General features: G+C 35.1%; 1 protein-coding gene across 4 annotated transcripts in view; it reads left to right on the plus strand.

Moving 5' to 3' along the window:
- KIAA2026 (KIAA2026 ortholog) overlaps positions 1–21,475 on the plus strand; it is a 108,421-nt gene that overhangs the window by 40,820 nt on the left and 46,126 nt on the right. For all 4 annotated transcript variants that reach the window (XM_005683685.3, XM_018052015.1, XM_013965945.2 and 1 more), the window contains one exon: positions 15,411–16,828. In XM_005683685.3, coding sequence (XP_005683742.2) covers positions 15,411–16,828 — 1,418 coding nt within the window. The remainder of the gene's footprint in view (positions 1–15,410; positions 16,829–21,475) is intronic.

A 21,475-nucleotide genomic window follows, 5' to 3' on the forward strand; every position in this document is an offset into this window, starting at 1 on the left:
TCCATGCTGTCAGAAGTGGCAATATTTCCTTCTGTTTTGTAGCTATATAGTACTCCATTGTGTGTGAATACCACAATTTCTTTATCCATTCACCCATTGATGGATACTTAGGTTGTTTTTATATCTTGGCTGTTGTGTATAATACTGCAGTAAATATGGGGATACATATTTTCAAGTTAGTGTTTTCATTTTCTTCAGATAAATCCTCAGAGGTGGAATTACTGGGTTATATTGTAGTTTTATTTTTAATTTTTGGGGGAGCTTCCATACTGTTTTTCATAGTGGTTGCACCAGTTTATATTACCATCAACAGTGCTCAAAGGTTCCCTTGTATCCACATCCTAACCAATGATTTGTTTTTTTGTGTGTGTTTTTGATAATGGTCATTCTGACAGGTATGAGGTGATATCTCATTGTGGTTTTCATTTGCATTTCCCTGATAATTAGTGATGTTGAGCATTTTCTCATGTACCTGTAGACCCTCTGTGTCTTTGGAAAAATGTACATTCAGATCTGTCCATTTTTTAATCAGATTGTTTTCTACTATTGGATTGTATAAATTTTTAAATATATTTCGGATTTTAGCCTCTTACCAGATACATGATTTGCAGATATTTTCTCCCATTAATAGCTTGCCTTTTCATTTTGTTGATGACTTCCTTTGCTGTAGAGAGCTTTTTAGTATGATGTAGTCACACTTAGTTGTTTTTTTCTTTTCTTGCTTTTGCTTTTGTTGTCAGATCCAAAACTCTTTACCAAGACCTATGTCAAGGAGCTTACTGACTGTCTTTTTCTTCCAGGAGTTCTATAGTATAAGATCTTATATTCAAGTCTTTAATCCATTTGAGTTCATTTTTGTGTATGTTGTAATATAGTGGTCAAATTTCATTCTTTTACATGTAGCTGTCCAGTTTCCCCAATACCATTTATTGAAGGGATTGTGATTTCCACACTGTATATTCTTGTCTCCTTTGTCATAAAATAGTTGATATATATACATGGGTTTATTTCTTGGCTGTCTGTTCTTTTCCATTGATCTGTGAGTCTGTCTTTATGCCAGTAACCAAGTGTCTTGATTACTATAGCTTTGTAACATCACTTGAAGTCAGGGAGCATGATGCATCCAGCTTTGTTTGGTCTTTCACCTTCTAGGTAATTCATTCTTTTCCATTCAATTCTGTATTCATTCTGCCTTTAATCTTATGGTCATGGCAAGTTCTTTAGTGCTTTAAAGAGTGTTGCTACACTAATAACTACACTAATATGTTCTTAAAGTTGTTGTAAGGAAGTTATATTGATAAAGTAGTTACCATCATATTAGTTTTGTATAAAGCAGTTAATTAATTATGACAGTAAAGTGTCTTATTATATATATTTAAAGAGTAAATTTAATATACTTATTTTCCTTCCCAAGAACACATGAATGTTTAAACTTTTAAACTCTAGATACTCCCCCTCAGTCTTAAGTGCCATCATTGTTCAATATTTTAGTTCTTTCTGGTTCTTAACTGCCCAACTGTTGCCACAGCTCTAGTTTTTAATCTAAGATTCTCTCCTTTCTCATACTTTCTTCATAAGTGATTTCATTCATTCTCATACCACCTATATATAGAAGACTTATAGATAGATGTCTCTTGCTCAAACTTCTCTAAATTTGAAGCCTAACTGCATGCTTAATATATTCTCTGGATGTAATATCTATCAGTGATGATACCAGTGTATCTCATCTGTCAGGAAATAGGTGGCACATTCAAAATGGGGTAATTCAAAGAGGGTTTATTTCCAAAGAAGTTGGAATATAGCTGAACATTAAGACATGAAGCTGAGATACATTCGTTAGGTTACTCCTTTCTGCCCATGGATGCTGTCAGTAAACATCATAGAAGTCTCCCCACTCCACTGCTGTCATGTCTAAGTCAGAGTCTCCCAAAGAGCCCAAACAGCTGTGGCAGCTCTTCATCGGAGGACTGAGCTTTGAAACAACCAATGAGAGTCTGAGAAGCCATTTTGAGCAATGGAAAGCGCTCACAGACTGTGTGGTAATGAGGGATCCAAACACCAAGCACTGCAGAGGCTTCAGGTTTGTCACATATGCCTATGCAGGAGGTGGATGCAGCCTCACACCTTGTGTGAGGTCACACAAGGCGGTTGGAAGAATTGTGGAAGCAAAGAGGACCGTCTCAAGAGAAGATTCTCAAATATCCGGTGCCCTCTTAACTGTAAAAAAAGTTTTTATTGATGACCTTAACGACACTGAAGAACATCACCTGAGAGATTATTTTGAACAGTACGGGAAATTTGAAGTGATTGAAATCATGACTGATTGAGGCAGTGGCAAGAAGAGAGGCTTTCCTTTTGTAACCTTTGATGACCATAACTCCATAGACAAGATTGTCATTCAGAAATACCACACTGTGAACGGCCACAACTGTGAATTAAGAAAAGCTCTAACTAAGTAAGAGATAGCTAGTGCTTCATCCACCAAAGAGGTCGAAGTGGTTCTGGAAACTTCAGTGGTGAATGTGGAGGTGGTTTTGGTAGGAACGACAACTTTGGTCATGGAGGAAGCTTTAGTGGTTGAGGTGGCTTTGGTGGTGGATATTGTGGCTGTGAGAATGGCTATAATGGATTTGGTAATGTTGGAAGCAATTTTGGAGATGATGGAAGCTACAATAATTTTGGCAGTTGCAGCAATCAGTCTTCAAATTTTGGACCTACAAAAGGTGGAAACTTTGGAGGCAGAAGTTCTATCCCCTATGGCAGTAGAGGCCAGTACTTCACCAAACCATGAAACCAAGGTCACTTTGGTCGTTCCAGTAGTAGCAGTAGCTATGGCAGTGATGGAATGTTTTAATTACTGGCAGGAAACAAAACTTAGCAGGAGTGGAGAGCCAGAGAAGTGACAGGGAAACTACAGCTTACAACAGATTTGTGAACTCAGCCAAGCAGAGTGGTAGCAGGGCCTATCTGCTACAAAGAAGACATGTTTTAGACAATGCAAGTTGAGGACTGTACTTGTGATTAATTGTGTAACAGCTAATTTTAATTTCTGTTCTGTGGAAAGTGTAAAGCATTTCAACAAAGTGTTCTAATGTAGTTTGTTGTTGGGTGTTTTTTTTTTGCACCCATGCTGTTGATTGCTAAATGTAATAGTCTGATCATGACTCTGAATAAATGTGTCTTAAAAAAAAAAAGATATAAGGCTGTTAGTAAACAAGGGGAATTATGTACTGGTACCGTGAAAGTGAAGTCGCTTAGTCGTGTCCGACTCTTTGTGACCCCATGGACTGTAGCCTACCAGGCTCCTCCCTCCGTGGGATTCTCCAGGCAAGAGTACTGGAGTGGGTTGCCATTAGGAGTACAAAGAAGAGACTATTGAGATGATACCTTCTGTTAAAGGACACAACTCCCCCCACAAAACTTTTAAGTCCATTTATAAAAGTTTTATTCCACTTACATGAACTTAATACACACGTTCTTAACAGTTATGCTTATATTGTTCATGAAATTTTAATAGGACATTAAACAGAGCTAGTCATCATCTCAAGTTATTTCCCTGTTATTATTTGTATAGCACATGTGTGTTAGGCAAATACCAAAAACTTCACAAAGAGGAGGCCAAGGGAATAAATACTTTACCCTACTTTCCTATCTTGCCAGGACAGTCTTGACTTAACCTAAGGAAAGCTAGTGGATGCGGTTGCCTACTGATACAGATAAAACTATACAGTAGAGAATAGTTCTGGAGGCAAACAAAAGATATTTGCCATAGATCTCTTCTTCAAAATGATTACATCAAAAATTAATTATGAAAGCCTAATGCTTACACCTAGATCTTGATCTCACTGTCGTGCTCCCTATCTTTGTGAATGACACCACCATCTGTTAGATTACTTAGTTAGAAATCTGAGATTCATACAGGACATCTTCCTTTCCCTTATACACAAATCAAAATTCAGTCCCAAATATTGATGTTTTATTTCCTAAATCTCTCTTTAATCTGCTTCCCTCTGTCTTCTCTGTTTCCATCCGGTTCCTTAATCTCTCACTTAGACAACTATAATCTTCTCTTAATTAGTGAAACTGTGTCCATGCTTACCCTCATTCTATTCTGTTTTTCACATTAAAGGTAGAATTTTGTTGTTGTTCAGTAGGTAAGTCGTATCCAACTCTTTGCGACCCCGTAGACTGCAGCATGCCTGGCTTCCCTGTCCTTCACTGTCTCCAGAATTTGCTCAGATTCATGTCTAAAAAGTAGAATGAACTTTTCCCAATGCAGATTTGATCATGCCTCTTCCCTGTTCCCATTGCTTTCTACCTCCTCAAAACAAAGCAGGTACACACAAGAACTTTAATGGCTTAATATAGTTTATAAGACCCTGCTTTCAGCTTTTGGCCTCATCCTATCTCTCTAACCCCATTTTACACCCTTTATCCCACATTCTTGCTATCCTTGCCACACTAGCCTCCCTTTTCTCTCTTCTGTGCCAAGAGATTGTTAACTTTATGTGCATCCAAATTTAGAGTTTACATTAAAAACATATGAAATGTATCAAGACTAGTTAGACCTTTTATCTTAACCTTTGTTTTCTAAATTTTCCAACATAAGCATGATTTTCTTTTATAGTTGAAAATGCAGTAAGTATTAAAATTTATAAAGTGCCACCTAACTAGTGGGATAAGCAGAGTTTTTTGTTTTTGTTATTTTTTTTATGTCTTTTGGGCCTTTCCCAAGATTTTTTGGTGGGAAAAAAAGGAAGGAAATTATGATATGTCTTCAGAAGGAAAATATGACATTTCATCAGCAACATGTAATGTGATTCACAGGAGTGCTAAACAAAGCCTCCCTCCCTATGTACGATTATTCTGCCGGCTATCATGATATTATCAATCTGTCAATCTAATTATCCTGTTGAGAGTTAGTCAGAGACTAGCTGAGAATATGGCTACTGAAAAATTTGGTCTGAAAGGGACTTTGAAAACATCATAAAGAAAGGTCAGATTGGAAGACAGGGAAGGTTGCAGAGGTTATTTGTAGTTGTGCTTAAAAACTTGGGCGTAGCTTTCTCTTTTTCGTTGTTTTTTGATTAAAACTTCTGGTATAAGAAGTGGGAAAATAATGTTCTCCTTCTGTTCATTAGCTTTAAACTTTTTATTCAATATATTGGAAATTCAAGTTGGCAGCAAACTGAATAATTCTAGTCCATATTATGGTAATATGGCAATACTTCAGTTAACTGACAGGTATCTAATAATTTTTAGGTGATCATCTGGGCAGACACAGACCTAAAAGTAAACTATTTTTAAAAATCTTTAAGTCCAACAATTAGGTCTCTGATTTGTGATCTATTTCAGTTAAAGGAAGGGAGTCTTTACTCTGTATTTTATTTTTATACAGTAGGTAGTTTCCCTTGTACATTATAGGCCATAAAAACCATGGTTTTTTAGATCAGATGACAAAAATCCTGACATTCCTATACTGTTATCTTTATTTACCTAGATACATTGGAAACCAATACAAAGGAGATGGCAGATGATATGTATTTAAACAGAGAGAAATAAACATTGAGTAAGGGTTGGATATGGACAGGAAGGGCTGGCGTGCTGCAGTCCATGGGGTCGCAAAGTCGGACATGACTGAGCAACTGAACTGAACTGAGGGGTTGGTAGTCTGGCCTTCTCCAGGTAAATGCTAATAGGGTAGCAGCCAGTCTTGGAGCTGATTAGTGTAGAGAGGCACTATTGATTTAGAAGACAGGAGCACTATAAGTCAAGGAGGAACGAAAGGGCTGGTTAATGTGTAGTTGCTGGAATAGTCTTTAAGCTACTCGTGACCACTGCATTTTGTTAATAATGATGACGTTGAATCATTAAGGAAAGATTAAACTGTATTTTGTGTTCCTTGTTTATTAAGCCAGAATGTATGTAATACATTTTAGATAACTTTTTTAAAAAATCGTTAAAATTGAAAGCTAGCTTTCCTCAAGCAAATTTCAGTTAATCCGAAATATGATAGTATTAGGTAGCAGTTTTAATCAAATAGCCGTGTTAAAAGTATTGTACCACTGCACCATTCTTTTCTTTGCAAAATGATTTGGATTACCAGAAGTAGTGTGCATGTAAGTTGTATAAACTTATTGGTATTTTATTGATCTGGAAATTGCTGAAGTTAAAAGTAAAAATGTTTTCTGCATTTTGTGATTTAGAAATTATGACTTACATTTGATTTATTTTCAAATTCTTAATAACCTAAAGTAACAATGACTTAATGAAGTAGACATTTGTCATTTGTGACAGCCCCACAGTTTTGAACAGTTGCCCTACATTTTGGCAATTTCCCATGTTATAAGCCCTAACTTAACAAAGCAGTTCAGCACAGTTCAGTCGCTTGGTTGTGTCCAACTCTGCGACCCTATGGACTGTAGCACACCAGGCTTCCCTGTCCATCACCAACTCCCAGAGCTTGCTCAAACTCATGTCCATCGAGTTGGTGATGTCATGCAGCCATCTCATCCTCTGTCATCCCCTTCTCCTCCTTCCTTCCTGACTTCACAAAGCAGTTGCCAGGAAATCTGTATTCTCATACCCACTCACAACTAAGGTAAGAAGGTCCATGACCAGTCATACTCTTCTCACTTGAAATTGCTTGGGACCAACATGAGGTGGCAGTCTTAGGTAAGGAAGTTTATCTTTTGATAGAGGTGGTGGTGAGAGCTTCTAGTTGTTCTAGGTTGCTAGTATCAGAAGTACCAAATAATAGTGGCAGTCTAATTTTTCCCGGAGAAGTTGTCAAAGTGTAGTTGCAGTTCATATCCGTTAAGTTTGGTTTGTAACAACAAACCCTTAACAGAGCTTAATTCCTTTTCTACTTAGCTGGAAGAGATTCTTTTGTTTGTAGCTAAGTAAAAAGCTTGACTAAACAATATCAATAATTGCTTTTCCTAAAATATAATATTTTATATTGAAAATGTAAATGAATGTCTTGCTTTCCTTTTTCATTCAACCAGCTTAAACATTATGTTATAATGGTTTTTCAGTTAATGGATTATTTGGCATTACAGCTCCTGTATATGTTTCTTACTAGATTGTAAAGTGTGTGGCCCATACTTTCACCTCTTTGTATTCTTATACATGATAGGCATTAGATAAAATTTATAAAACTACTAAAGTTAGGATACTTTAAAACATATAATAACTTTTTTGTAAAGCTATTTCCTCATGAGTGATGTTCCTGCCAAGTTATATATGATCAAAATAACCTTAGGCACAGCTTCTGTTAGTATTTTACATAGTAACAGATTAATGTTCTCTAAGCCAGTAAGGAACAATCAAGAACTTGTCCAGGAAAAAAAAAATTTGTTCATTTTGTAGTGTTAACCTTTATTTACAGTTTTATTGAGAAATGATTGATATATATCACTGTGTAAGTTTAAGATATACAGCATGATGGTTTGATTTACATAAATGATTACTAAAGTAGGTTTAATTATATCGATCATCTCATATGGATGTAATGAAAAGATGAAATTCTCCTTGTGATGAGAACTATTAGGATCTACTCTGTTTAACTTTCCTTTTTCCATTAGTGAATGTGGTTTTTGTAAGTATCCTCAGGCAGTCGTATAGCATCCCCCAAATCCTAAAGGCTTACTTTTTGAGCTAACATTTTAGAAACATGTAGCACTGTATCTGATTTTAGTATAACACCTCAGAACAATTTTTTAAATTGAGAATAACTTTGAAAGCTGTTTTTTTAAAATCTGTCCTTGTGAGCACATTGGTTTGCTTCAGCATTTTTTAATATAGTGTTTTTTAAATGTTTTGCTTTTATTTTAAGTGTTTGTTTTTTTATTGGCATATTATAGATATTGACTCTAGAGGTCTTTGGCAAGCTCCCATTCCATATGTACCACACTGCTGAGGACAGGATGGAGACTCACAGTTCCAATTCTAAAGGATTATTCCACATTATGCTGGCCTGTACCAGACCAGACTTTCTCTTCCTCCTACCTCTTCAGTACTCATGGTTTGAATTTAGAATCCATCGTTGTCTCCTAAAAGGTTTAGTTCGTAGGAAACATAAGCATGAGTAGCGGCCCTTGAATAACTTCAGGCAATGTCCATATTTGGCTGTATCATAACACTACTATGTCACGGCCTGTCCAGGTACCTGATCCTGCAGAATGCATGAATTATTGCCTAAATTTTCTTCTTCCCAGAGTAAGCCAGTTGGTGCTAACTTTAACCTACCAATGGCAGACTATTTATATTGCTGATCTTACACTAATACACTATGTAAGCCTAAAGAAATTATCTCATTGTCCTTCTATGTCCTTAATGTCCCCATCTGTAAGTTGAATAGTATCTGAAATTGCCATATCTCTAGCCTTTATTGGCCAAATGTTGCTAACACTGTTTTAGGCAAAAACAAGTCCATAAAAGTGTTTTGTCTGCTCCAACTCCTCGTTTCATTTTCTTCCCTGAGTACTAGTTATTACTCTTTCACCTATACAAAAACAGAGCATAATTGATTGTGACATGGTTGACCAAAATCAGTTTCAGTGCCAAGTATACTAAATGCACTTTTTGATGGTTGATATTCGAACAGATACAATTTCCTATACCAAACCTTTAAATTCTTGAATTACATTTCATGAGAAATAAATTGAAAACCTTTTCTTTAGTTAACAGAACATTGAATAAATGATTACTCTTCTCAGTATATATTAACTGTAGAGAAACTCAGTTTCATGTTAAGACACAAAATATACATAAATCTAACATGGTAAGATATACAGTATAAGTCTTTTTCATTTTGGCTCTATTATAGCTCCTGGCTAATATTCTTTAGCTTTTAAAAAGTTGATTGATGAAATTTTTTTAAATTTCATTGGCTGTATAGTTTAAAAGTCACATAGTACTACTGAGGCTTTTAATGAAAGACAGCAACCCTTACTTCAGCTCATCTTCAAATTCATGACTCAGAGACATCTACCTTTAACTTTTTAGGTAATTTTTCTAGTAATTATTTCCATATTTCTTAATATATGCCTATGTTGCTATTAAGAGTTCTTGATTTTTTAGCTTGGCATTATCTGTTGACATCCATCTGTGGAAGTGAAGATTTATTTCACTTATAAGTATTTCTGCTTATTTGCAAGTTACATGCTCTTTTTCTGTTAATATGGGTATTTTCTGCCTCATCTTTTTTATGTATTATTGACTAATAATTCAGCTCTATCTCATTTTTTACCCCAAACTAGACATTATTGTTACTGTTTTTTGTAATAATGTTTATTTACCTACGTGGTTCACAGTTGATTTGTTCTTCAATCCTTCTTTCATCTTAGAACTTCTATGATCATCTTTTTCCTGAAGTATATACTATAGAAGTATTTTCTCTGTATCTTTAAATTTAGATAGTTTCTGTTACTGTCCTCAAGTTCACTAATCTTTTCTTCTGCTCTGTCTAATTTGCCATTAGTCCCATTCAGTATATTTTCATCTCAGACATTGTAGTTTTCATCTCTAAAAGTTTGACTTGAATCTGTTTTATATCTTCCATGTCACTACTTAATTTTTCATGTCTCTACTTAACTTTTTGACTATATGGATTACAGTTTCAGTTACTACTTTAATGACCTTATTTGCTAATCCTACCATTTGTTTCATTTATGGGTCTATTTTGATTGATTATTTATCTCATTATGGATCATGTGTTTGTACTTTGTTGTATGCCTAGTACTTTTGGTTCGGATGCCAAACATTGTGAGTTTTATCTTGGAGGGTGCCAGATATGTTTATATTTCTATAGGTCTTCTAGAGCTTTTTTTCTGAAACGCCAGTAATTATTTTGAAACAGTTTGGTCATTTTGGATCTTTTATGATTTGTTAGTTGAGTTCAGAGCAATACTCCATCTAGGGCTAATTGTTTTCTACTGCCTGTGCAAGACTGTGCAAAGGGTGCTGTCTAACATCCTTTGAATTTTTCCAGCGTGGCTTGTGGGAATAAACACTTTATTTTCTAATCTTTGGGGTATTTTTCCCTCACCTAGTTTTGGGTTATTACCTTGCATGCATACACTAGTCATTGCTCTGAAGTTGAGGAGGACTCTGTAAAAATTTGCTGTTCTCATTTTATGTGCAGCTTTTTCTTCTTGAGTTTTATCTCTTGTAGACTCTGCTGCCTTGGTATCTCTGGACTCTTGGCTTCTCATCTCGTGGAGTCTGCTAGACTCTTATCTGGGTTTCCCTTCCTGCATCATGGCCTGAAAATTCTTTGAAAGCGACAAATTGCGGTAGTTTTTGGTCTCATCTTCTGTTTCCCATCTCTCTGAGATCACTGTCCTTTGCTTGATACTTAAATTCTTACAAACCATTGTTTTATGTATTTTGTCAGGATTTTTATGATTGGTTCAGGTAGGAAAGTAAATTTGACTCCTTGTTACTTGTCAGGTGGAAACAGATGTTTTAGAAGTTTTTACTTTAGAATGAGTTGTGATTTTTATCTAAATGAAAATAACTTTAATTTATCCTTATCCATGAATGATAGTTATTGTTTTGCATTTATTTTGTTGCTATTGAGAAATCTCTCAATCTTTTTGTCATTTTTGTATATGGAATCTGTTTTTTCTTCTCTTCTGACTGCTTGCAAGATTTTTTTTTCCTTTGATGTTTTATTATGATATGCCCAAAGGTGGTTCTCTTAATTTATTTTCTAGGGCCTTTTGAATTGGGGATTTGTGTCCTTCATTATTTCTAGGAAGTTCTTAGCCATTATCTCTTCAAATTTTGCTCTCATTACCACACTCCTACCCCACTTCTGTATTCTTATTTTCTAGCACTCCAGTTGATTGTTAGACTTTTATTTTTTGTGTTTTATTTTTGGTTTGTATTTTCTTATTTTTAGAAGTTCCTTTTTAAAACAAATCTTTCTGAATCATTCTGATAAATTCTTATTACTCATTATTTTAAATTCCCTCTTTTACTTCTTTAACATGCCCGTTTTATATTTTGTTTCATTAACTGAAATTTTTGAGATGAATTCTTGTGAAGGCTTTAGGACCCCAGTTTTTCTATGTAGAGAAGATTTTGAAGTGTGTCGTTTCTTCAGTAAATACAGGTTTATTCAGATTTTCGTTCTTGTGTCAGTTTTGTTGATTTGTGTTCTTCAAAAAACTTGCTTATTCATTAAAATTGTCTCTTGGCATAAAATTTCTTACAGTAAACATTGTAGTAGCTGTATCTGTAGAATCTATAGGATTAAATTATAGAATCTATAAATTCATTTTCATTTCTGGTATTGGTTTTTTGTGTGGATGTTTTGTTTTCCTCATCAGTCTTGTCAGGCGTTTGTTAATTTGAATAACATTTTTGAAGAACAAACATTTGAATTTAATTATTTTTCTGTTTGTTTTATATCATTAATTTTTGCTATTTCCTTTCAACTTTGGGACTTTTGATTTGCTGTTTTTTTCTAGTTTTTTCTTTTCTTTTAATGAATATGAATATTTTATTTTCAACTTTCCTTCTTTTCTAAATATACATTCTTTTAAATGCCCCTCCAAGTACTGCTTTAGTTAACGTGTATCCCACCAGTTTTCATTGCTATATGTTTTTCCTTCCATATTTCTGGTTCTACTAATTTGTATGTTTCAAGTCTGTTACTTTAGTCCCTACCTTGAACTTTCACATGCATCATTAACTTATTAAAGCCTAATCAGTATTTTTACCATCTTCCTGATTAATACAAGGACCTTGAAACACTATTAAATTTAATCATCTCTCACACAGCTTATTTGCTATTGTTATAATATATTTTAATTTTATCTTGTCTTCTTTTTAAACTCCACAAAGCACTTTTATCATTATTTTATGCCCTATCTGTATAGATTAACCTATATATTTCCAATTTCTCACTCTTTTCCCATCTCTAATAATCAGTCCAGTATCAATGACCTTTCTTCCACTTGAGGTAAATCTTTTAGCATTTCCTTTGGCTGAGGTTCTGTTCATCACAAATATGACATTTTTGTTTGAAAATATCTTTATTTTTGTCATTTTTGAAAGATACTTTTGCTCTGAATGGAAATTTACATTGATAGTTATTTTTTAAGTACATTAAAGATATTCCATTGTCTTCTGGCTTCCATGATTTCTGTTGAGTTAAGTGTAAATCTTTTAAGTTCTTAGTTTCCATATTTACTCATTTTCTTCAGTTCTTTTTCATACTACCTTGCCATTTTAAAATAATCTCCTCTTTACCGATGTTTTCAGTTTCTTTTCAGCAGACCTATTTTCCACCTCCTAAATTTTCCATATCTGTAGTTTTTTAGAAGTCATACTTTTTTTTCCTGAGCCTTGCAATAACTTCTTTCCTTTTATATTTTGAGTTTGTTTTTTTTTTAACTCGTTCCTTGTCATTGTATCTGTGTGGGAGTTCCTTAAGATCCAGTTACAAAGTGCATTGCCTTAGAGATTTAATTTTTTTCTGTTCAAATCATGAAACTACATTTTGACATGAAACTACGTTAAACTTTTCTGAGCACCCAGGAAATGTGAATGTGGGCAATAAATCCACATTAGTCAGCTTACAGTTATAAATTCTTAGAAGAGATTTTATTTTTTTCCATCCGCCACTCCTGTTGTGAAGACAGTTTTCCTTTCAGGCCTTTAGTTGGGGCCAGAAGAAGGGACTACTATTGCTAGTACACCTTTCTGCTAATTCTGTGGGCTTTTGGAATCTCAGCTTTGTACTAGGGAAGCCAAATTCTACCATCCCACCACCACCCCCATTCAATGAAAAACTGAAACTCCTCAAAACCATAAGCACTTTTGAAAAAAAAAATTTTTTTTGCTAAAATGTCTAACATTGTTTGGATATTTAGATGTAATTAATATACTTAAATGCCAAATCACACATTTTATATGTTTCTCTATTAACTTCTTTAATGAACCAGGCTACTTGATCAGATAATTTGTTTTATCAGTAATAGCAAGGTAGTTATAGTGTGACCTCTCAGCCAGAAATGTAAAAGTAGAATTTTTTGATAAAATGAGAAGTCCCAATACTGCTAAAATAGTGTTCTTACTGTGTTTTAACAGATTATAATATGATTTTAGGCTATTTTTTAACAGAAAAATAGCCAATGTCAGACATTATACCTCAGTGTTCATTTAGAGTTCATGAATTAGTCACATCTTTATATATCTATTCTAGAGGAAGAGTTCACTCTTGAAAATTCAGAAATAAGAGAAGTTATTATATTTTCCCCTCTTTGTTGTCATATTGTAATGTCTCTCCTAAAACCTTATATGCTCCAGTTTTTTTAAATACAGATTTATTGTATCACACACCATAGAATTTACATATTTAAATATAAAATTCTTTTGTTTTTTGTATATTCACAGAGTTGTACACACATACTACAGTCAATTTTAGAACATTTCATCATCTAAGACAGAAAGACTATTAAGATACTTCCCATTTTCCACACCTTTTCAATCCTAGAAAACCTCTGATCTACTTTCTGTCTGTACATTTCTGGACATTTCATATAAGTAGAATTATACAATATGTGATATTTTGTGGGTGACTTCTTTCATGTAGTATTATGTTTCAGAGTTCATCCATATTGTAACATGTATCAGCACTGTATATTTTTTATTGCCAAATAATATTGCATTGTATGGATATGCCACTTCTTATTAATCCATTGGACAGTTGATAGACATTTCATGTTTCTACTCTTTGGCCATTTTGAGTAATTCTACTATGATCATTCATGTACAGGTTTTTGATATTTTCATTTCTCTTGGACATGTACCAAGAAGTAGGATTCCTGGGTCACATGTTTAACTTTTTGAGGAACTGTTAGACTGCCTTCCAAAGCATCTGTACCTTTTACAGTGTGTGAGGTTTCCAGTTTCTCCACATTTCTCACCAATAATTGTTATTATCTCTCTTACAATAATCATCTTAGTAGGCATGAATTGGTATCCTATTTTGGTTTTTGATTTACATTTCTTGAATGCATAATGATGTTGAGCTTTATATTCGCTTATTATTCATTTGTATGTCTTCGTTGGAGAAATTATTCTTTGTCCATTTTTAGTTGGGCTGTTTTATCCTTTTTTATTATTCTATGTGTTCTTTCATTTTCTAATTACAGATCTCTCAACTAGATACATGATTTTGAAAAAATTTTCTCCCATTCTGTCGCTGTCTTTTCACTTGATGATGTCCTTTAAAAGCACAAAAAGCTTTAGTTTTGATGATGTCCACTTCATCATTTTTCCTTTTGTCACTGTGCTTTTGGTGCCATATCTAAAAACACATTGCCTAATGCAAAATCACAAGACTTCTTTTTATCTAATTTAATTTTTTATTTAAGAAAATTTAAAGCAGTGCCCATAAAGAAAAATTTTTGTTTGTTTTTACAGTTTCAACATGAGGAAATTTTTAAGGGGAAAAAAACACTCATAATCTCACTGACCTAGGAGCCATTTATGTTTGGAATATTGTCATTTCCTTATTTAGTATGTGCATATACTTATTATTGATACTGTTTGTTAAGTGCTGTGTTCTGATGATGTTTATAGATGATATTCATAATTTTAATTTAAAGGCTATATAATATAGCCAGCTTATTTTCCAGCTGTGTAATACAACTTCTTTATAGTTCTTTTTTTTTATATAGAACTCCAGTTAACACTGACAGACATGTAACTTTTGCTTCTATTGAATTATCTTCCTCGTATAACTCTTTAGGCATGGAATTATGGGATTAAAGGATGTAAACATCTTTATAGTTCTTATATGACATCATATTGCTTCTAGAAAACATTAAACTGTGCTTTTGTCTGCTGCTAAGTCACTTCAGTCGTGTCCGACTCTGTGTGACCCCATAGACGGCAGCCCACCAGGCTCTGCCACCCCTGGGATTCTCCAGGCAAGAACACTGGAGTGGGTTGCCATTTCCTTCTTCAGTGCATGAAAGTGAAAAGTGAAAGTGAAGTCCCTCAGTCATGTCTGACTCTTAGCGACCCCATGGACTACAGCCTACCATGCTCCTCCATCCATGGATTTTCCAGGCAAGAGTACTGGAGTGGGGTGCCATTGTGCTTTTGTTTAGTAAACAGTTAAAATTTTGTCCGTTTATTTTGAAGTTGATGGACTTGTGATTTGAATTTTACTTTTGAGTGGCAATGTCAGTGATAATCCTCCATCCGTAAAACTCAGTATCAAGTTGTATGTGTATTTCTTCATCAGAAAAAAAAAAAGAAAAAAAAAGTACATCTAAACTGGAAAGCCTTGTTGTCTGAAGATAAATATGACATACTTAAAATTGAGTATTTCATGGTATCTTCTATTTTAAATAGTAATAATATAATTTGTTAAATTTTTTTAGGCTTCGGGAGCAGGAAAGAAAAGAAGCAGAAGAAGCTAGTCAAAAGGAAATAGAAGAATGGGAAAGAAAACTTCTAGCTCAAGCAGCTCCAACTTGTATGGAGACCATGTGGGAAATTCCAGCTATTGGGCATTTCCTTTGTTTAGCCCAGCAAATTTTAAATTTGCCAGAAATAGTCTTTTACGAATTGGAACGTTGTCTTCTGATGCCTCAATGTAATGCTTTTCTATCTAAAATAATGACTTCTCTATTAAGTCCTCCCCATCGCAGACCTACCTTACATCGAAGACCTACTTTGCCTTATAGGACCTGGGAAGCAGCACTGAGACAGAAAGTGCAGCAGTGGTACACAGCTGTAGGGCAGACAGAAAATCCTGACAACTGTGCTGAAAAACTTGGGTTGTGTCCTCAGTTTTTTAAAGTTCTTGGAGAAGTTAATCCATTGGAAGAAAAACCTTTTCATGAGCTACCTTTCTACCAAAAAGTGTGGATACTTAAGGGTCTTTGTGACTTTGTGTATGAAACACAAAAGGAAGTTCAAGATGCTGTACTTGGGCAACCTATTCATGAATGCAGGGAAGTCATTCTTGGTTATGATTATTTGGAGAATGCTTATGTACATTTTCCACAGTTCTGTGGTGCGGATGTACGGATTTACAAACAAAGACCTTTTCAGGCCCCAGAATTTCCAATTCCACCCATTAAAATACAAAGAGTACCTCGGATTAAACTGGAGAAATTGAAGTGTGACTATGTGAGTGCAAGTAATGGAGAGCATAGGTGTAGCAGAGAAGGCCTGCCCTCTGCCTTCAGAAAAGAGCAGGAAATTAATTTTGATCCAACCTGCTGCCCTGCTAAAACGAACTTAGATAATCATGATATCTCTGTTGAAACGGAAGTGAAGTCTAACTGTGAAATTAGAATTCGCAGGCCCTGTGAAATGAATATAACTGATTGTTGTAAAGAAAATTTAGAGAAACCAGGAAGTCCAGGGGAGGTTACTAGCTTTGGAGAGCCTCTCAGTCCAGGTGAAATAAGATTTATAGAAAATCAGGAAAAATATGGTGAAGCTTCCAGAGTAAAGCTTGAACCCAGTCCGTTAAAAGAAAATGCTCTGAAATCTTGCCAGATACATGTAAATGGAAGCCACAGTGATCATCCAGACATTAACTGCCACAAAGTTGTAAGGGATATTCTATTAGAACAGTCACTGCAGAGCCACAAGAAACTTAAACTAACTAAAATGAGGGCAAAAAAGAAGAAAAAGAAAAAAAAGAAATTGAAAGATATTTTGAATGAAAACTTACAGAGAAAGCGCGAAAGTCTTCATTCCCTTGCGTTCAAGTCTTACAAACCTGAGATCCAAAATAAGTTACTGATCATCAAAAAGAAAGCAAAACACAAGAAGCACAAATCTGGTAAGCTGACACAAATGGGCAATGATTACATTTTAGCATACTTCAAGTAGTTCTTTCAATTAGGCATCATAGAAGGCTCTGATTGACAAAATGAAATATATTTTGTGTGTGTGTGTGTGAATGTCAAGTTTTATATTAGTCCCCATAATTAAAACCCAGAGCAGAAGAGGTTTTACATACTAGCAACAACAAAATACCAATGTAATACATTTGAATTTAATTCTCAGTTTTAAAATCTTTGAACATTCTCTGGACCAGTTTTTCCATAAGTGATCCTTGCCATCCTTTTTAAGAAGTGTTTTTTCCCCCAGCTTAAGGGCAGTTCCATGCAGTGGACAAAGCACTGATGTCAGGAGCTAGCATTCCTAAGACTAAAGTTCATAGCAACTAGCTTCTTAAACCAAGGCAAGTTAGATTATCTTTCTGGGTCCTAGTTTTTTCCCACATTATATATTTTTAGCACTCTGGAAAGTTCTCTTAGTATATATTTTCATATCCAGAAAAAAATGTTGTCTATAAGGAAAAAATTACATCAACTTAATAACTTATGGGCTTCCCTGGTGGCTCAGATAGTAAAGCATCTGCCTTCAATGCTGGAGACCCAGGTTCAATCTCTGGGTCAAGAAGAGCCCCTGGAGAAGGAAATGACAACCGACTCCAGTACTCTTGCCTGGGAAATTCCATGGACAGAGGAGCCTGGTAGGCTATAGTCCATTGGGTTACAAAGAGTCGGACACGACTGAGCGACTACTTTACTTTAATGACTTATGAAGCTTATTTGTTTTAAGGACTTGTAAGTTTGTCTTACACCAAATTTAAGTACTCACTGTATTTGTCACAAGCCTGTTTGAACGTTAACAACAAGAAAATCTTACGAATAAAGTTTTCCGTGAGTGATTGCGCTGCATTTTAAGTTAGTCAGGTGCCTTTGCTTTTCCTGTTGTTTGCCATTTAATCAATTTCTGTCTCAGTTACCAATAGGATGAATGAGATAAAAGCTTTTAATTAACCCTAAGAAAATGTTGCCTGATTGGGAAAAGCTTGAATGTTTTACTGAAACAAGTTGTGGTTTATCATCATTTGTGGGTTTCAGTTTTTACTCTTTCCCTCAGTAACAAAGATAATTAAGATTTGACAATAACTTAATGAGTTGGCAAATGAGGGAAGTGAACTTTGTTTAGTTGATATAGTTGCTGTTATACCTTAGTTGTTTAAATCACTAAATACAATTAAATATATTAAAATGTGTATGTAATATATAATTGATAAAGAAATAGTATAAAATTTACCATCAAGAACAGGCTTAATTTGTTGAACTAAAAATTGCAGAGTGATCCACAATGATCTATATGATAAAAAGGTGCAGTTTTTTTTTTAAGGTAACTCTCAGCAATAAATCCATTAAATTTTACAAGCAATCCATTAGGCTATATAAATTTATTTTGACTGATTTGCCAAGTTCTCTTTGAAATGTTAGCCTCTAAAATAGTAAGTAATATTTTTAAATTTAAAAACTTTTTTCAATTCTAAAGTATGTAGTTTTATTAATACCATTGTCACCTAAAACCTTTTAAGTGTTCATTTATGACCTACTATTCATGTGTTCAAATGTAATTATGACTTATTTATGATGGTTTATAGAATACATATTGATGGTAGCTCCTATACAGACTACCGGTTGCAGAAGAAAAACATTAGCTCCTGAGGACTGAATTAAAAGAAGTTTATATTGTAAACACACAAAGCGTTGCTACAGTTTTTAAATGAAAGTTCGGAGTGTGTGTAGGTCAGATATAAAATTTGTGGGAGTTGCATGTCCAGTTCTAGGCATGTATATGAAAAAAACTCGAAAGCAAATTCAGTGAGTACTTGTGCATGCTCTCAGAGCCTGTTGTTGGGAAGAAAAGGCTTTCAGCATGAAGTAGAAGAAAATAATGCACTTGCCTATATACTTTTTCTTTTTTCCTTCAGAGCAAATTTTAGAAAGTCAGTTTTCCATGACAAAAATACTAGGATCTGGCTAATACACTTTTGCTCTCCCTTGTTAGTACTGAGTAAGCATAGACCAATTATTTTGCTTCATTGGACACTAAACTTCTTACTATCATAACAGTATTATATAAAATGATATAACAACAAAACATTTGTTTTACATCGTTCTGTATACTTGTCTTTCTGATACTTTGCCCTGAGCTTTTTTTTTTTAATTAGATATTCAACTTCAGAGCCTTTTATAGTTGGTTTTGGGCATATCCTAATCCAGTGTTTTCTTTCTTACTCTTTAAAAGTGAGCCTCATGGTCATATGTTTGGGAACTATTCCTCTTATAGAGTCACATTTTGCATTAATACAGGTCCACAATGCAGCTTACAAAACTTTGTACCAGATATTTCAGAAATTTTCAGATTTTAGAAGGGTATGCATGTAATGTTTATTAAATAACATCCCCAGTGGACCTTAGGGCAACCCTGTAATCAAATGTATAATTTCAAAAGGAAAATGTATGGATAGTCTAAATGAGATGAAGACGATAAAGAACCTCATAACACTAAATCATGTTTTGATAGAAGTTGTTTTTAAAATTTTAGTTTTCAGAAACTTTTGGACTTCAGAATTACACATATATGATTCTAAGCTGGTGTATTAAGGACTCCAGAAAATCTTCAAGAAAACTTTAGTTTTGTTTAACCTAGTACTTTTCAAGTTTACTTGAATACAGAACTGCTGGGATCCAGCCCCATTGGATCCAGGGAATTCAAAGCGGGGACGGAGTTGGTGAGGAAAAACTTATTTGTTTAGAAATATAAAGAGAGATTAGGAAAGAATAGTGTAGTAGAAAATTTAGAGGAGGAAAGAGGCTGTATTCCTTTGTTTACATAGAAAGCCAGTAAAGCCCTGAGACAAGGGACTTGAACCATCTACGTAGGGCCACAGGCGCCCGCTTGAATAGCAGAGGGTGCCCCGCCTCGGGCGCTCTCTCACGTGGGTCTTAGAAGCCCGGGCAAATAAGTAGACACGGCTAGCCTCTAAGCCCCAGATGGGAATCAGCCAGAAAATAGAGTAAGAAAGAAAAGAAGATACGGGGGAACCAGTCTTTCCAGTGACTGGTCCATCCTTTATTGTCCAGAAAAGCTTTTTATACTTTTGGTTGTACATAGAGATCAATGGATAATACAAAATTATGTAGTGTCAGCAGCCCTGACTCTTACCGAGACCAGGCTTTCTCTCTGCATACCTAGCTGTATACACAAGTCTTAGGTGATTTGCATCATCATCTGGCCAGGAAGCCTATTACCATTTTATTGCCCTTTTCTGATAAGGGTCTGTCAACCAGAAAACTTATTTGCCTTAAAAGTGTTGTTCTTTCCAAAGTCTGGTGCCACTCTCAGAAAGCAGTAAATAAAGTTACATTCTTATATATCAAGGACACAACAATTTATAACAAGGAAAGAGGAGTACAGTGATTTATAACAAAGAGAAAGTTCACTAACTCAAAAGTCTAGTGTTGCTAACATCAAAACTACTATATTCCTTTTTCTATATCCCAATTACATTGATTAATATCCTCCAGGTGCCTAAAAGATAAAGAATATGGAGGCCTGGCAGCAGTCATTGACTCAACAGTGAAACCCATCTCCAATATAATTTTTAGCTCTTCAGAAAAGGCTCTATATCTTTAAGATGTTTTACGCTTCATGCCTCTCACGGTTGGGGGGCTGTAAACAATCACAAGTTGTAAAAGTCTCTAACTGTCAGGCAAGTTAGAGAACCATCAGAGGGATTTGAGCTGAGACATTCCTTTCATATGCAGGAGACCAGTTGGAGCTCTAAGTTAACTTTTTCCAGAGAAAGGTGGTCGAGGATAGCCCCCTGTAATGTCAGAAGAGTATAGTATAGCAGACAATAAACAGACAGATTTTGGTTTCAGGGTAGATGCTCAAGCAGAGGACCCCTTGAGACCTGACTCACCTTGCCCCGTCAGGTCTCTCCGCATGACCTTGTCATGGGTGGAATCTCCCGTGCTGGCTACCGGCACAGAACTTTTTTTTCAAGTAATAATAATCTGTAGAACAGCAGTCCCCAAGCTTTTTTTGGCACCAGGGAAGACACTTTTTCCATGGACGGGGGTGGGAGTAGCTGGGGAGGGTGATGGGTCACGTGGTAATGGGGGCGGGGCAGTGGCAGAGGAAACATTGCTCACTTGCCACTCGCTGTACAGCCCAGTTCCTACCAAGCCAAGACCCAGTACCATTCCCTGCATCAGTTCCAATCTAAGGCCCGGGGGTTGGGGACCCTTGCTGTAGAATATGCTTTGGGATAAGCTGTGTCATCCATGGCTGATTTATGAACCTCTACTTAGGGTGGACTAAATGTGGTTGGTCTGGATTTATGTAGTCATCCTGGTCCATTTTCTGTTGATTACACGTACCTGAAATTTTGGTGGACTCCTCAGGTCAGTAAAACCTTCTTATTGTAATGGCAGATGATTTTTAGTAGAAGGCACAAAGACAAATTGGGTGAAAATGATTTGCTAATTTAAGTGCACTGAGGCAGTTTTGTGACCCATAAACATTTTAGTCTATTTTCAGAGTTAGACTTTTCTTTCTGCTTTTTTAAAATATAATTTTGTTTTTAATTTGTTTATGT

This window comes from Capra hircus, chromosome 8 (assembly GCF_001704415.2).
Source record: "Capra hircus breed San Clemente chromosome 8, ASM170441v1, whole genome shotgun sequence".
In the NCBI taxonomy this organism is placed as follows: Eukaryota; Metazoa; Chordata; class Mammalia; order Artiodactyla; family Bovidae; genus Capra; species Capra hircus.